The sequence below is a fragment of the Thamnophis elegans genome, chromosome 1, assembly GCF_009769535.1.
Source record: "Thamnophis elegans isolate rThaEle1 chromosome 1, rThaEle1.pri, whole genome shotgun sequence".
In the NCBI taxonomy this organism is placed as follows: Eukaryota; Metazoa; Chordata; class Lepidosauria; order Squamata; family Colubridae; genus Thamnophis; species Thamnophis elegans.
Window position 1 is genome coordinate 66,144,660 of NC_045541.1, and position 16,434 is coordinate 66,161,093.

A 16,434-nucleotide genomic window follows, 5' to 3' on the forward strand; every position below is an offset into this window, starting at 1 on the left:
AGTTGCTTGGAAAAAGATGGGTAGCGTACAAATTTGTGTGTGTGTGTGTGTGTGTATAAACAAAAATGTTACCAAGTGTACTGCATGTACATTTTAACACAAATTAACTTCAATCCTTCTCTTTATTTTCTTTGATCCTTTAATACCAAATCCACAACATTTAATCAATAGGTAGCTACGACAAATGTCAGTACAGAATCTTTTGAAGCAAAAGCAGCTTCAAAGATTTCTCAAAGGTGTAACAGTATCACCATGATAATACTTGGGGAAGTTTTGTGCAAGCAGTAAGAAATAAGAATATTTTTGGTGCATCACAGTGGGCCACATTGAAAGTGATCTATTCCTTATTAATAGCCATTTCATAAGACTTGAGAGAGGTATTTTAGGAAATTTCACAATGATAATGCAAGTCAAAAAAGATCTTGTTAATCCACAGAGAATTTATAGAGGTTTGGCCTGAAGAAATGGTTGCTAAGTTTAATTATCTAACTGCGATCAGGGAAGACTCAGACAATTATTTAATATGTCCTGAATTAATTAGGAACAATCTAACAAGCTCGTGAGCACCTAGCTTGGCTTTGTTGTTTACATCTATAGACACGTATTATTGTACCTCTAGGACAGTGGTTCCCAAACTTGGCAACTTTAAGACTTGTGCCGGAAGTCTTCTGGGAATTGAAGTCCACAAGTCTTAAAGTTGCCAAGTTTGGGAACCACTGCTCTAGGGATTGGAGGTTTACACTTATAGACAGCATTTTTAAAATAAGGGAAGTGAGAGATCTCAATAAATGCCTTTTAAAATCGGCCCTACTGAGAAGAAAGAGAAGTCATTGGGAGAATAATTCTAGCCCTATAATGGAACTGCATTCTTTTTGACTCATACACTAGAAAGAAATAGTGGTGGTGTTTACAGGTGTGACTCTTTGATAGTTTTCAGAGTTTCAGCAGAATCTAATACCATAAATTAACTCTGTGTAGGATTTATACAGACACTTTTTCTAGAACACTATCTACACTAGAGATAGTGTTCTATAATATCTTAAATAGCTGTTAAACTGTTATGGCAAAAAGGCGTTGTTGTCTAGAATTTCCTTCATCAGATGTCTTTCTTGCTTTTGCTTCAAGAAACATGAATCCTTCTAGAAACAGCTTGTGAGCTTTACCTTTCCCATGAGTAATATATACATTTCTAACTATTAAAATATAGTTAATTGTAATGCACCTGTCAGCAATTTTCTGTCAAGCTATTGCAGGACATTGTGTAGAGCCAAGCTGCACCACTTGTAACCTATGGTCTACACCTCAAAATAAAATGGCCACAATTGATTGCCCAATGGACATTCTCATGGTGCTTGCTCACAGTGGCATGGTCGAGGTCTTGACCCATCTCTGGGGATGATGCGATTACATCTCTCTCTGCAATCCACTGCTCTAGATCATCAACTTCTCGCTTCAGTTTGAACAGGTGATATGCAAGTTCTACTTTACGTCTGCGTTCCTCAGCCAGGTCTTTCAATCCTGCATACTGCTTATCTACTTGCCCCTGCAATCGGATGATATCTTCTCTGAAAAACCACAAAGACAAAGTTTGGAGACAAGTCACCTAAAAGGAAAGGCAGCTCAACTCAATCATATGCAATAGATTGTGATTCTCCTGGTTATTATATTCCAAAGATTTTGGAGTTACTGTTATCAAAAGTACTCACCCTGGTTTGTGTCGTAAGCTTCTTTTTGTGTTTTCGTCTGTCTGTGCGGGACCTGCAGCTGCTGAACTCAGCTTTGCTTTAATTAAACCATGTTCTCTAAAAAAAAAAAAAAAGTACTCACCCTTCTGGGTGGCCAGCAGATAGCAGTTTCTGAGCACGACTGGCTAGCTGTTTGATGTTTTTTCCATATTCTTCTATGGATCGCTGCTGGCGAAGGTGTCTCTTCAGCATCACAATGCCACTCTCTTCATCCTGAGATGGTTAAGTAATTGGATCTATTGATTTTTGCAGTGAAGGAAACCCTAGGTCCATTCCCCAACAACAAGGCCAAGGAGAATCAACCCCCTTTCCACATGGTCCTCCTCAACAGGCTTAGGTTACATAGACTAGTACAGTTGTATAGTTTAATCTTCCTTTTCTCATTGAAAAGAACTCCTGGCTCACAAGATTTCTCCCTGCTTCTTATAACCAAGGCCCTCTAAATTTTTATTCTCATTGGTCAGCTGGAAAGGATGCTGCTCAGGTCCATGGGGCACAGCTGTGCAAGAATCAATAGCAATAGCAGTTAGACTTATATACCGCTTGATAGGGCTTTCAGCCCTCTCTAAGCGGTTTACAGAGTCAGCATATTGCCCCCACAGTCTGGGTCCTCATTTCACCCACCTCAGAAGGATGGAAGGCTGAGTCAACCTTGAGCCAGTGAGATTAGAACCGCTGAACTGTAGATAACAGTCAGCTGAAGTGGCTGCAGTACTGCATCCTAACCACTGCGCCACCTCGGCTCAAGAATCAACAGGACAATGCAGAATTGCTGCAGAAGATGTACTAGATGAAGTCAGGAGGTATGTGGAAAGTAGCCAAAGAGTGTATAAGTTATGTATTTAAGTGGGAGTAAGCTCCAGTGGACTTGCTTCTGAATCAAGTTTAATAATTTGTGAAAAAATTACCCCTTCTTCTCCCAAATTGTACATATTCCTAATGGCACTAAGGTAAGTAGTTCTTATCCTAAATAAAAGATAGCTTAAGCACAGCAAAATGAAATCAGTGCTGTTGAAAACAATAAATCACCTCCATTCTGAAGGAAGTGGAACTTTTTCTGTCACAACAAGGTTATGGTGCTCTATCTTCTTTTGCATGAGAAAGTAAATTACAATGCTTTGTGCATGAGAGACAAGAGAAGAGAGAAACAAATTTTCTTTCTCTTTCACACATTGCTTTTTTAAAAAACTGCTATGCAGGATGTTAAACAATTTCTTATAAATTATCATACAATATAGACACATGCACAGATGCACACAGAAAGACATTCAATATCATACTGGATTGCAGTTATGTTTCTTTTGCCATTAGTGAGATAAAAGAAGAGAGAAAGGATAATTAATGAAACTGTATCTTTGTTCTCTTAGGGCTTTTTGAAGATTAAAAAAACCAGCCTCAATAGAATAAGATATGCAGGTCTTAATTATCCCCAGGGATGAACAGGTCTACTTCCCAACCAACACTGTTAGAGTGTCTTTTTCCTAGAAAGCAACATACTTTGGGAGTGGTCTTTTGTCTGGTAAATACTATTTCATTGGCATGGGAGGTGCTCTTACCTTTGGCTTCTCATCTGTCCCTACATAAAGTTCCTGTTCACTTATCCAGGCCTCTGCTTCTCCAGCATCTAAATAGTATCGCTGAGCCTCACTGGCTTCCTCTAGGCGCCGCAACCTCTTCAAGGTTTCCTCCTGCAAGGTGCTCCAGGAAACCTTTAACTGATTGAGGCATTCTTCTGTGTCTCTGAAGTCCCCATCCCCTTCAGCTTTAGCCAACATGCTCTCCCCTCTATCAACAACTTCCTCAATTCGTGGGGCATGACCAATAATTTCTTTCTGCAGGGTCTAGGCAAAGAATAGAGCAGGTTTAAATAAATGAATGAGTGAAATCAGAAACAAATTGAATAGAGTTGTCATTTTTATTAAACTGTACTCAGTATTCCTAATGGAGAATGAAAAAAGGCAGCAAGGTTCCAGGCCTTAGAGGGCATGCGCCTCAGACATGACATCCTTTGCAGCTGCTATTTGGATTTTGTCCGCTTAAGAGAATTCCAATACATATAAGTACATATAAGAACAATTTAAGAATGTTCATACATGCACTGGAAAAAAGAAGAAGATAAATATGGGGCACCATAAAGTAAAGATGCTAGGAGATGTTTAGTTCACTATTAGTTGTGTATGGAAAAAGGTCTTTAGAGAAAAGGTTGGCTTCATTTTGTTAACAATTACCATAAAGACGAAATATATTTTTGAATGTTCATAAGTATAATAAAAGTTCGGTTGCTTTGTTATAAAGAAGAATTAGGTGAAGAAAAAAACCTTCCAACTATGATGGGGAAGCTCACCTGGTTTTTCTTTGTAAGTAGCTGGACTGACAAAAGATTTGTGCCATGGTCAGTGGACTGAGCAAGAGGGAGTCGTTCTTGCACCCAAAGCTGCATTAGAGAAGAAAGACTAAAGTAACATGCCAAAATATCAAATGTGTATACAAGAGAGGATGAAAGACAGATTCTTATGCAATTTTCCTAATATCTGAAACAACTAATCCATGTGAACTATCTTCTGATATCTTGTCTCTAAATGACACCAATAAAGCCAGTAACTATCTAGCCAACACTCACCAATTCATCCGCCAAATCCCGGTCCAATTGATATCCTGCCTTAGCCATCTCCAGTTCTTTCCTCTTCCTATCCAATGGCTCTGCAAGGTCCTGAAATCGCCTTTCAATGATCTCATGCTTGCTGTCCACTTCATCCATGTCTCTCTTGACTGGAGGGCCCTGAGAAAGCAAGCCTTCCATCTCTTTCTTCCGCAAGCTGACTTGCTCATCCAGATGCTGAAATGAGATATCTTCACATTTTGTTGTCTTGTTGAGATCTATATGCTTAACTCCATCACTCAGACATTACACAGATATCATCCCTCTTCCCTTCCAGGCAATATTTGAACAACAGACTGCAAATGTTGCTTTCAGGGGTGAATTGTTTAGAAGTGATTTGAGAGGCGGCTGGGAATTACAGCAATTTACTACAATGATCAGTAAACTGTGGATAAATTTCAGACATTTCCTAGCAGTTGGATCTGTTCAATAATAAAGGTATTTCTCTGAAAGTTATTTCCCTTTTCCATTCTTGTCCTTAATCCCATGTCAAGTGGACCACAACATTTGGCCATGTCCTTACTCCAATCATTTAGAATGCCACAGGAGACTGATTGAAGATGACTTGCTGCACTTCAGATCTGAAGCCAAAAAGGTGCTTCAAAGTGGGTGTGGGCAGACATAGTGCACCATCAATGTCTTCTTTAAAAGACTTAATCTTTTTCTAGATTCCACAACAGCTTCGATCCAAAGTACAGGAGATATCTACTCTGTAACTATTATTCACCACTTCAAATAAATCCTCTCTGGGAGGAAAAAGTCAAACATGTCCTACAAATGCCTGACTTATATGCTACTGAGTTCAAGAGAGATGGAGACTCTCTAGGAGGCCTGTTACTTTTGCTTTAAATATAATTTTATTGAAAGTTTTATATTAAAAGCAAACTCAAAAATGTAATATGGAAAAAAGAAAATGGAAGAAGTAAAAGAGGAAAGATAAGCTGCAAAAAGAAAATATACAGTATATAAGTAAAATGGAAAAAAAGAAATAAAATATAAAGAAGTAGTTTCTGACCTTCTTTACAGCAATTATATATTCAACAGTAGATTTACTTCTCTCTCTGAAGTTAAATCGCCATTCTCTTCTTTCCCTAAATTATCCTATCTAATTGTCAAAACCATAGACCTTAAGTTCACTTTTTTCTGTTTTATGCAAAAAGTCCATAAGGCTTTCCAACATAGACATCATCTTTTGGAGGACTTTTACTTACTTTCAAGTTCTTTAGAAGAATGTTAACACTTGTGAGATCTTTCCCTTGGACATCAGAGTTTAGCTTCTCCTCTATCTCACTGATCCATGCGCTAAGGTCAGCATAGCTCTGTGCATAAAGGTCAGAGCGGTTAGCATCAAACAGCTGCTGTGCCTTTCCTCTGTGGTTGCCTGCAACATATCCCAACGTTGATGAAGTGCCTCTAGCTTCTGGGACACAATGTCTGCATACTTGGGCTTTTGCTTTGCCAACTGTTGTCCTTCCTGGGAGAAAGGTGTACAGAAGATGAGAAATACAGTTTATTTTCTCTTTCATTTTCATAGGACAGAACTGTTAGATATTTCCCCCCCACTGACAGACTGCAAGAGGTTTCCACCAAGGTCCTCTGTTCCGGCGGGAACAGAGATTGAATCTCATTGGTCAAGAGGTCTGACGATTCCTTTAAAAGGGGATGCTGCCCAACCATTCTCCAGCCGAGATGTTTACTTGACTTGCAATAAAGAGCTGTTGTTTACTGAAGCCTTTTGTGCCTCTTTTACCCAATCTAACAAGAACATATAGCTAGTAGTCAAGTAGTCATGCTCCTAGACAATTAACAATGCTGTATTTACAGTGATGTGGTAACATAATTATTACTGACAGTGAAATTGAAGACTTGGTGAAGATTCCTTCCAGTGATACCAGATCCCAGCAGCTTTCACTGCATTCATAACGAATATTTTTCCAATAAAGCAAAATGTTTGTAAGTTAGGATTGAAATGAGGCGTCCTTGATGCTCCCTAGCTTGGTTGTTTTTCTTGCAGATGTTTCATTACCAAACTAGATAACATAATCAGTGCTAGAATATTTTCCATAAGAATGAAGAAGAAGCAAAGGGATTGGGTCTCCTAGATCAGCTCTAACTAATAGAGGAGAAGTGGTGAAGAGTTAAAAAAATTTTTAGGAGGAAATATCCATGTCATCTTTGAGTTCAAGATCCTATAAAAATAACTGGAATATATTTTCTATATGCATACTAGATTCAAGAAAACCAACTTCAATTTAATGTAGAGAAATATCCTGTCCAGTAAATATTAAATATTCAGGCCCAGAAGCAACAAGACTGTGGAGAAGTTCCAAAAAATTAAAAGATTGTTCAATCTTACAAGATTTCAATCAAAAGCAAAAAGTGGGCAGTTTATGAACTCAATTTGGATTAATAGGGAGCTTTCAACAGAACTGTTGAGTCAAAAGAGATATGTATACCAAATGGAAGATGGGTACAATCTTCAGAAGGGACTCCCATGGCGATCCATGGGGATTAATTATCCATGCATTGATGGCAGCGTGACTGCCTCTGAAGCCCTTATGCTGGGAGACTAGTGGGTTTCCTTGTTGAATTGGTAGGCCGCTAAAGAACAGGACTGCTGGACCAGATAAGTGAGGACTCCAATCCAGCAGAGCACTATTTATGTATATTCTTTTTAAACAATACTACCAATACCCAGTATTACCAGAAATAAATATGGGCTAATGTGCAAAGGGGACTTAAGGTAAGCCAAAGTCACAAAAGAGCTTCTTAAGGTTTTTTTTTCAGTATAAAAAAGAAGGGCTGGAACTATGTGGGAAAAGATAGTATGATAGTAATATATGTGGAGAGATAGCAGATCTTGCTTTGGTATTCTCCTAAAAGGGAAACAGTTGACAAAATAAGGAGCAGGAACCCTAAGTTAAACAATGGCTAACAATGAATTATATCTGAGAAAAAGAGTTTACAGTGTCATATTGGAGCTCTTTCTGTGATCTTTGAGAAATTGTAATAGATGGGCATAGTGCCAAAGAATGGTAGAGGGACAAATATTGCTTTTATTTTCAGCAAGGGGGAAGGATGGATCTGGATAATTAAGGTCATCTACTTTGATATATCAATAGTGGGCAAAATTCTGTATAAATTATTAAATAGTTATTTGTGACTATTAGAAAAGAATGCATTGTTGGCAGGATCTCATTTTTGGCAGACGGACCTATTTAGTTGACTAGCACTGGACACATGTATTTTGATTTGAGTAAGCATTTAAAATAGTAATAGACTACTAGAGAAGAAAACAAATGTGTACTGGATAATGCTAAAGCTGGTGAACACTTATACCCAGTGATTGAAACTCAATGGTTTTGCATATAACTGAAAGAAAATGTAAACACAGCAATGATGCCAATGAAAAAAGATTTTTTAAAGTAGTCTGTCCTATAAATAGAGCAGTGGTTTCTTAAAAGTGGTATACAGTGTCTAGAAAAGCCCGTGGAGATATCTCCGATCATGACTAATCTCTATGCTACCCCTCACTGAGGAGAAGGGGCATGCAAAAACGATGTAACATCGTTTTAAATCGTATAAATATAGCTGCTGGTATTATTAATTATATATTATTAAATGCATCCAAAATATTTCACTTGCTTTTATGAGAAATTGTCAAGTTTTTAGGATTGTGGAAAGAAACAGGTGGCTTAATCCATTCTTCGCAAAAGGTTTTCCATTTGAGCTGCCTTACTTGGGGGAAGTGGGGAAAATCCTATTATTAGCAGCTACTATATACTGTAACTGAACAATGTAAGGAAGTCTCTACTTCCCTGTTGTTCCTGTTTCAAACAATAAACCCACGTTTTGTTTTAAACAAAAAGTGGATGAATGTAACAGTAATCTCATATCTTGTCTGGTCTGAAAACATACATGCACAACATTCCTGTAAACTATCCTTTTGCTGTGCAAAGAAAACGTAAAGTATGAAAGTATGAAGTATGAAGTATAAAGTAGGTTTTCAAATATAAAAGAGACACGCTGTATATTTTGTTATATACTTGGCTTCACCACTACTCCTCTACAAAGGTGCGGACATGAAGCAGCTCTTTAATTTGACAATTTGCCATTATCTGAACTTAGTGGTATGTATAATAGTTCTTAGTAATTACACTGCCACAATGAATTTTAAGGAATAGCATGGCATGAAAAAAAAATTAATGTACATTGTAATATTCCACTTGGTTGCAAAATCAGCTTGGCAATTTTGATGACAAAAATTACAAGGATTTTAAACTCATTTAGCATCATTGATAATTTCCCCCTACATTTTAAACCAGAGATAATTGTTTAATGACAGCTATTTTGGTAGAGTTAGTAATCATTCCTTGTTTTTCTTTTCACTCTGCTATATACGGGATCTGCATTTGCACTTCAGAACAGATTACAAAACAGTAAAATACATACATGGTTACAATAAAAATTAATAAACAAAAGGATAGTGATCTCCAATCCTATCTCAAAAATTCTATAAACAAGAGGAGCCACAAAAATGTGAATCTGGGGGAATAAAAGCAACATACCTCAATCCAACTTTTCTAGCCACCCTTGGTGGAAGCAAGTTCTGCCATAAAAGCCTGATGCTTTAGCCATTTGCTATGCAAATTCCGCGCTTCATCATATGACATATCTTGAGCAGTAAGCATCTTTTCTTCAATCCACATGGTGAGCTATCAATAAATAGCATTATGTTTATAAAGTATGAAAAGTGGAAATGTTTGACTCCTGTAGCATTTGCTGAAAGTAGAAAACCTATGGTCTTTCACAGATATTCCCAGACATTCCCTTACAGTATTGTCTTTTCCAACTTGTTACAGTTGATGCTTTTTTAAAAAAATATCTTTGCCAATGGTAGGTTTTGCTAGAAAGGGAAATCCAAGACCCAGCTAATCTATTTATTTATTTCTCTTTCTCCAGATAATTTCTGGGTTTCATATGAGCCCAAAATTATACCATGGTTCATGGTATTGAAAGCAGCTGAGAGATCAAGAAGGGCAAGGATGGATGCACTACCCCCAATCCTGCTCCCGTCAGAGATGATCTACAAGTGTGATCAATGTTGTTTCTACCCATAACTGAAAGTGGTCCAGATAATCCATTTTTATCTAAGACCTTCTGAAGATGCAGCACAATGACTTTTTCCACCATCTTCTCTTAAAAGGGAAATTTTTCACGCAGGTGGGGTCCAGGGAAAGTTCAGACGTGGAAATTCCCTTCCTGCAGCAATATATTAATGAATGCATGGACCCACCTGCAAATCTAATAAACAAATCATTGCACTAACAGCCCCAAGCCGAGGTGGCACAGTGGTTAAATGCAGCACTGCAGGCTACGTCAGCTGACTGCAGTTCTGCAGTTCGGCTGTTCAAATCTCACCGGCTCAGGGTTGACTCAGCCTTCCATCCTTCCGAGGTGGGTAAAATGAGGACCCGGATTGTTGGGGGCAATATGCTGACTCTGTAAACCGCTTAGAGAGGGCTGAAAGCCCTATGAAGCGGTATATAAGTCTAACTGCTATTGCTATTGCTATCCATTTCCTCAAGTTCAACAGGCTGAAACCACTCCCACATAACTGGGTGAGTTCACTCCCTGGGCATCTCCAATGAATCTGTTCCATGCCTGGATTCCAACTGAGAACAAATTTGAGTGATTTTATCTGTCGAGTGCTTGACAAATTCCTCCGCATAGCCCTATAAATGGCAGCACTCTGTGGATGTAACAAGAGTGGAGAAATACATTTCTCCACTCTTACCTCCATGAGGTAGGCCTTAATAGGGGCTCTGACCTATGATCGGTTCTTTGTTTTCCTCCAGTGTGCTCTAGCTGTCTCTTGGCTCTTTTCAACACCCTCAACTCCTCTGTGAACCATGGGGAGTGTCAGGAATGATGGCAGCAATAACACTCCCAACTGATTCCATAGGCTCAACTTCAGGAACAGTGTCACATCTGGAAATTTGGGGAGCATAACTCCCAAAGGCCAAATGAGACTCCTGAATGACAACTGCTACCCCTCCTCTGTCCCTGAGGCCTTAACTGGTGCCAGATCCTAAATCCCATTGGACACATCTCTGAAAGGAGAAAATCATCTTCTGGTGTCAACCGGGTCTTAGTAATGCACGCAGGTCAGCTTGTTCTTCCCCAAGAAAATCACAAATGAGTGTGGTCTTCAGCAGCAGCAGTAAAAGGTATCTGAGGATCTGTTGCCCAGGGTCTTGGCATTAGTTAGAAGGGAAAAGAACACATCACCAGTATTAAGTATCAGGATGCCTTCCCCTGTAATGGCCTGCTTTCTTGACCCCATTCCTACCCCTACCCATCACCACTTGAATTGGGTTGTCCTGCCTTACACCCATGAGGTGGATGTCTACCCCCTGCCCTGACCTCCCTCTCCCTGTGCCACTGTCTCTGCCATTATACCAGACTCCAGTCTCCATTCTATCAGCCCTGACATCCCTTACCCTGCGCCACTGTCACCATTCTACTAGTCATACTAACTCATACCAACCTTCACTGGGTAATAGGTGGAAGAATACTCCCGTGGCATTTTAGCTGTGGCTCCCAGTGCCACCTGAGGTCCTCACTATCCCCAACCCCTACAATCACTCCATATATTCCTACCCCCAAACAATGAAATCATCTATCACTGGCATCAACCAAAACTATGGCCTCTCTTGGGGGGGAAAAAGGATAAGCACAAACTCATCCTAGATTAGCAGTAGTAGCTAGTTCAAAATTCAAAATACTTACCTCTTGGCAGTTTTGTAGGAAATTTTGCAAGTCATTATTGTCCTTTAGTAATACAAATGCCTCTTGTGATTTTGTGACATTTGTCCTGTGTCTAAAAATGACAAAAAGATTATTATTAACATTCCCTACTGTTTTCCTACTTCCTCCACAATAGTGACTTGCCATTTCAGACTCAGTTTTTGCACATGCAAACTATAGGTCTGAATTAATTGAACTTTCATACTGACATTACCTTTTTTGAATCAGCTGAACTTTTTCAATAATTTTGTCAGAGTAAATATTCCCATCAGCAGCAAGTTTGCTCCCGGTGTCTATCAAGCCAGTAACTTTTTCTTCATTAGCTGCCATATTACCGAGGAAATCTTCAAATTTCCGTATAACAGCTTCCGATGCTTCTAAGGTGTCTGGTGGCTCAGTGTGGGCTAGTGTATATTCCTAAACCAGATATTTTTTTAAAAAGAAAGCGAAAATACAACATAGGCAGTTAAAAAATACTGATGCCTTATACCAGATATAAAAATGATTTCAGTTCATGCCTATTAAAGTTAATTTGATGATGCTATTATATATGATCGCTATAGGAAAAGACATCATATAGGCTATGATTTATTAAAAGGTTGAGTGTGCCAGCTGCTAAACATAGTTTTTAGCTTTTTCTGTTTCTGAATATATTCAAATAAATAAATAATTAATGTAAGTGGCACTGAATAGTCAGGCAAACCTTTTTGGGCCATTTGATATGCTAGATGACATAAAAGCCCATGCTATATAGGCTATATACATACAAGTAATGCTCAACTTATAACAGTTCATTTAGTGACTATTCAAAGTTACAACAGAACTGAAAAAAGTGGCTTATGACTGTTTTGCACACTTACAACCATTGCAGCATACCCATGGTCTCACGTGATCAAAATTCAGATGTTTGGCAAGCTGACTCATATTTATGACCATTGCTGTGTCCCAGAGTCACATGATCACTTTTTGCAACCTTCTGACAAACAAAATCAATGGGGAAGCCAGATTTACTTAACCATTTTACTAACAACTGTGGCAAGAAAGGTCATAAAATAGGGCAAAACTCACTTAACAAATGTTTCACTTAGGCAACAGAAATTTTGGGTTCAGTTATGGTCATAAGTCAAGGATTACCTGAACATGTATATTACCCAGTCTGCAAATGTGATATCTTATTACTGAACAACATGCCACTCACAATACTCAATGACTAGGATACAACCTTGTGACACAATGTTAAAACACATTACCTGATTGGTAAGAATGATTTCCGCCTGTTTTGCATCTTTAAGAAATTCTTGGAAGCCAAGACACTGGTTGAGGAATTTCTCCCGACTGTCCCACATTTTACATAAAGCATTCCAGCCTGTCTCCATGCCTTCTAGCCGCTGCTCCAGCTGCCGATACTCTGTATCTGTCTGACCCTGAGTTACTCTGTCTCCTATCTTCTTAACGTTGCTGTAAACATCTTTGTGTTGATCAATCTCTTCCTTAATTGCAGCATGATGCTGCAAGAGATGCTCAGCTTCTACCAAGGAGTTGGGCACCTCTTCTGAAGCAACAGCTTTTTGTGCCTTGAAGAGCCATGCTTGGAAGTCATCTAAGTCTTGCAAAAACTTGTGCAACTTACTGGCCTCTCCAAGGGAAGCTTCCTGGGATTGTAAAGTATTTTGGAGGTCCAGCCAGACTCCAGAGACAGCTGTTAGTCGACTAAAGATATCATCAGCTAGATCAGGTTGCTCTTCAGCAAGGCGATGGGCCTCCTTCTGCAGGACAGCAAGCCTGGCTTGAATGGCTGCTAGGTCACGTTCAATGCCATACAATTTCCTCTGCATGGCAATCATGCCTGCCAGATTTTTACCAAGGTCTTGTGTAGATTCAATGACTTTGGTTTTTTCCAGGATCCATTTCCTGGTTTCCTCACAATCAACACAATAATTGTGGAGGCTAAGAGCAAAATCAACAGCTTTTCGCCTTTGAGCCACCATTTCCTGGAAGACCTTCCACCTAGGAGAAAAAACAAAATAAGCATTTTTGTGATTGAATAAATGCCCTTCTTTAATGTCATCTGATAGGTAGAAAGCTAGGTAGGTAGGTAGGTATGTAGGCAGGCAGACAGACAGACAGACAGACAGGAGATTGATAGGGGTCTGATGAGTGTCAAAGTCACTATCATGGATGAAACTCAGGGCATCCAGGAGTACATCAGTAAGATGGTACCCAAAGATGAGCTGCCAGGGCAGCAGCAAATGTGGGAGGAAGATCCAACAGAGGAAGTGCCATGTCAAGACAAGACTTTGCAGATATGCCACTGACAGATAGTTGAGGTGGCAGACATCAGGAAATCCTCCCAGTGGATGGAAAGGGCTAGATGAAAGGACAGTACTGAGGCACTAATCATAACAGTACAAGAACAAGTACTAAGCACCAGAGCCATAGAAATAAGAGTCTACCACATCCTAAACAGCACCTAAGTTGCACACTATGCAGAGAGGCTTCAGAGACAATCCAACACATAGTGGGAAGGTGAAAGATGCCAGCAGAAACAATATACACTGAATGGCAGAGTCAAGTAGCTGGCATTGTGTACAGGAAAATCTCTACAGAATATGGGCTAGACCCACCTAGGACTAGATGGAAGATCCCACTAAAGGTTGTGGAGAATGAGAAAGCTACACTCTTATGGAACTTTTAGACAAACCGGCAAGTACTGGCCAATCAACCAGACATCATGGTAGTAGACAAGGACCAGAAGACAGTAATAACAATAGATGTACTGGTGCCAAGTGACAGCCACATCAGGAAGACGAGTAATGGTAACTGGAGAAGTACCAGGGCCTGAAGGAAGAACTGGAGAGGGTGTGGAAAGTAAAGGCCAAAGTGGTCCCAGTGGTGGCAGGACCACTTGGGGCTGTGACTCCTAAGCTGGGAAAGTGGCTCCAAATACTAAGCAGGAGAAGAACCAGTAAGAGAGGAGATAATTTCAGGGTAGTAGCAATGATATTTTGAAGTATATTTATTTATCCCAAAATAAGCATAGAGGAAAATCTTGTTTCACCATAAAGATACATATTTTACCTGCTCCCTTTCCTTCTCTTTTCCAGAAATCCATCTTTCTGGATTTCTTTGGGAGCAATGCATTATATGGTGGAAGAGAAATGGGAAGAGGGAACGGTCATCACTAGATGTTGGATGAACAAATGGCATTCCCACAATCTATCTTGTTTGCCTAGACAAATTATAGCCATAGCTAAACTGACTATTTATCTTTGCATATTTATAGAAATATTTGGAAAACAACAGTGAAAAAACAGTTGGACAAAAATAAGAGAATCTATTACCTGGCATTCAGATGTTCTTGGCACTGCCTCACTTTCCCACTGCGTGGATGGCCACTTTCTATTAGGGTGCTAGCAGCTCTATTGACCCCTTCAATCTGAGAAGCCAGGCTGTTTATTTCCTGCTCCAAAATATCAAACCTGCAAGAAAAAACTTTGAATGAATGAAACCAAACCAACTATATAAAAACCTGGTATGAAATGCCATCTAGGGTCCCAGTTATGTATAATATACAGGCCCCTAAATTAACAACCACTCGTTCAATGACCAAACTTACAATGGTGTTGGTTACTGTGATACGTATTAACAGTCTTTGTACTTACATTTATTGCAGCATCCCCATGGTCATGTGATCACAATCCAATTGATCGGTGCCCGGCTTGCAGTTATGAGTTTGCAGCGTCCTGTGATCATGTGATCCTAATTTGCAAGTTTGTTTGCAAGCTTCTTACAAGCAAAGTCAATGGGCAAGCCAGCAGGAGATCACAAATGGTGTCTAAGTGCTTACTTAACAATCCATGGTGATTCACCTAATGATAGCAACTGGTAGGGCCGTAATTTCTATTGCTAAGCAGGGCAGTCATGGGATGTTGCACTTTACAACTATGGTACTTAGTGATGGAAATTCTGGTCTCAATTATTATCGTTAAATGAGAAATCCTATATGTAAAATGACAATGACAACAATGATGATGTCTCATGCACAGTAGCTAGATTGTGTCTAGAAGAGGAGAATCTAAACATAAAAGCAGCATCTGAAAAAAATTGCTTTCTTGTCAGATTGCAGAGATATGTTCTGATGAATGTATATACAAGTTTAATTTCTGGATATGTAAAAAAACAGTTACTTTGAGCTGTTCAGACTTCTGAATGTTTATCAGTTCTTCACTGTTATCCTTTTAATTTCATTTACATTTCCTATCAAGAAATCAGCATTGGGAAACACTATGCAGATGAAAATTTTGTGTGATTTTTGCCATATAAACGTATCAGTCACTCTGGTTACCACTGCGAAATGCATACTATTTTCATCTCAGATAACATAATTTACTCAATATGGGTTTAATAGTACATAAAGTAGCCCTCAGAAATACATCAAAATAATCTGTACCTGCCCTGAATTACCGTATTTTTCAAAGTATAAGATACACCTTTTTTCCTCCAAAAAGAGGCTGAAAATCTGGGTGCGTCTTATATATCGAATACAACATTTTTTGCCTCTTGAAGCCCCGCCCCTTCACCAAAATGGCCATGCATAGCCTTATGGAGGCTTTCAGAGAACTCCAGGGGCTGGGGAGGCCAGAAAGGAGCAAAAATCTGGGCCTTTTTGCCACCCCAACCCCCAGCAGCACTCTATAAGCCTCCATAAGGCTATGCATGCAATTTTTTTGACAAAAAACGGGCCGGTTTTTGCTCGTTTTTTACCCCCCCACCCCCAGAGCACTCTGCAAGTCCCCCCCCCAGGCTATTCATGCCTTTTTTTTTAAAAAAAGACCATTTTTGGGAGGTTTGCAGAGTGCAAAAACGTTTTTTTTCCTTTCAGAAAGCTCTTTAGTTAAAGTGATCGATGAGAATTAGATTGATCAAGTGCTGTGCCAGCATAAAGTCTTAGGTGCTGCAGATTGTCAGTGATTTCCTTCTCCAGTACATGGATAAATACACCTGGAAACATCTACCTACTTACCTACCTACCCTCTCTCTTTCCCTACCCACCTACTCTCTCTCTCTCTCTCTCTCTCTCTCTCTCTCTCTCCCTCTCTCCTCTACCTACCTACCTACTCTCTCTCCCCACCTATCTACTGTATTTCTCTCTTTCTCTCTCTATTCCTCTACCTATCTATCTACCTTACTCTCTCTCCCTACCTATTTACTGTATTTATC

General features: G+C 39.4%; 1 protein-coding gene across 1 annotated transcript in view; it reads right to left on the reverse strand.

The window, feature by feature from the left end:
• Positions 1 to 16,434, reverse strand: part of SPTB (spectrin beta, erythrocytic) — a 128,053-nt gene that overhangs the window by 34,126 nt on the left and 77,493 nt on the right. Inside the window, 13 exon segments of the mRNA XM_032211920.1 lie at positions 1,361 to 1,565; positions 1,828 to 1,958; positions 3,302 to 3,586; positions 4,090 to 4,179; positions 4,366 to 4,581; positions 5,616 to 5,773; positions 5,776 to 5,878; positions 6,137 to 6,159; positions 8,996 to 9,119; positions 11,197 to 11,287; positions 11,429 to 11,631; positions 12,465 to 13,221; positions 14,556 to 14,693. Coding sequence (XP_032067811.1) covers positions 1,361 to 1,565; positions 1,828 to 1,958; positions 3,302 to 3,586; positions 4,090 to 4,179; positions 4,366 to 4,581; positions 5,616 to 5,773; positions 5,776 to 5,878; positions 6,137 to 6,159; positions 8,996 to 9,119; positions 11,197 to 11,287; positions 11,429 to 11,631; positions 12,465 to 13,221; positions 14,556 to 14,693 — 2,524 coding nt within the window.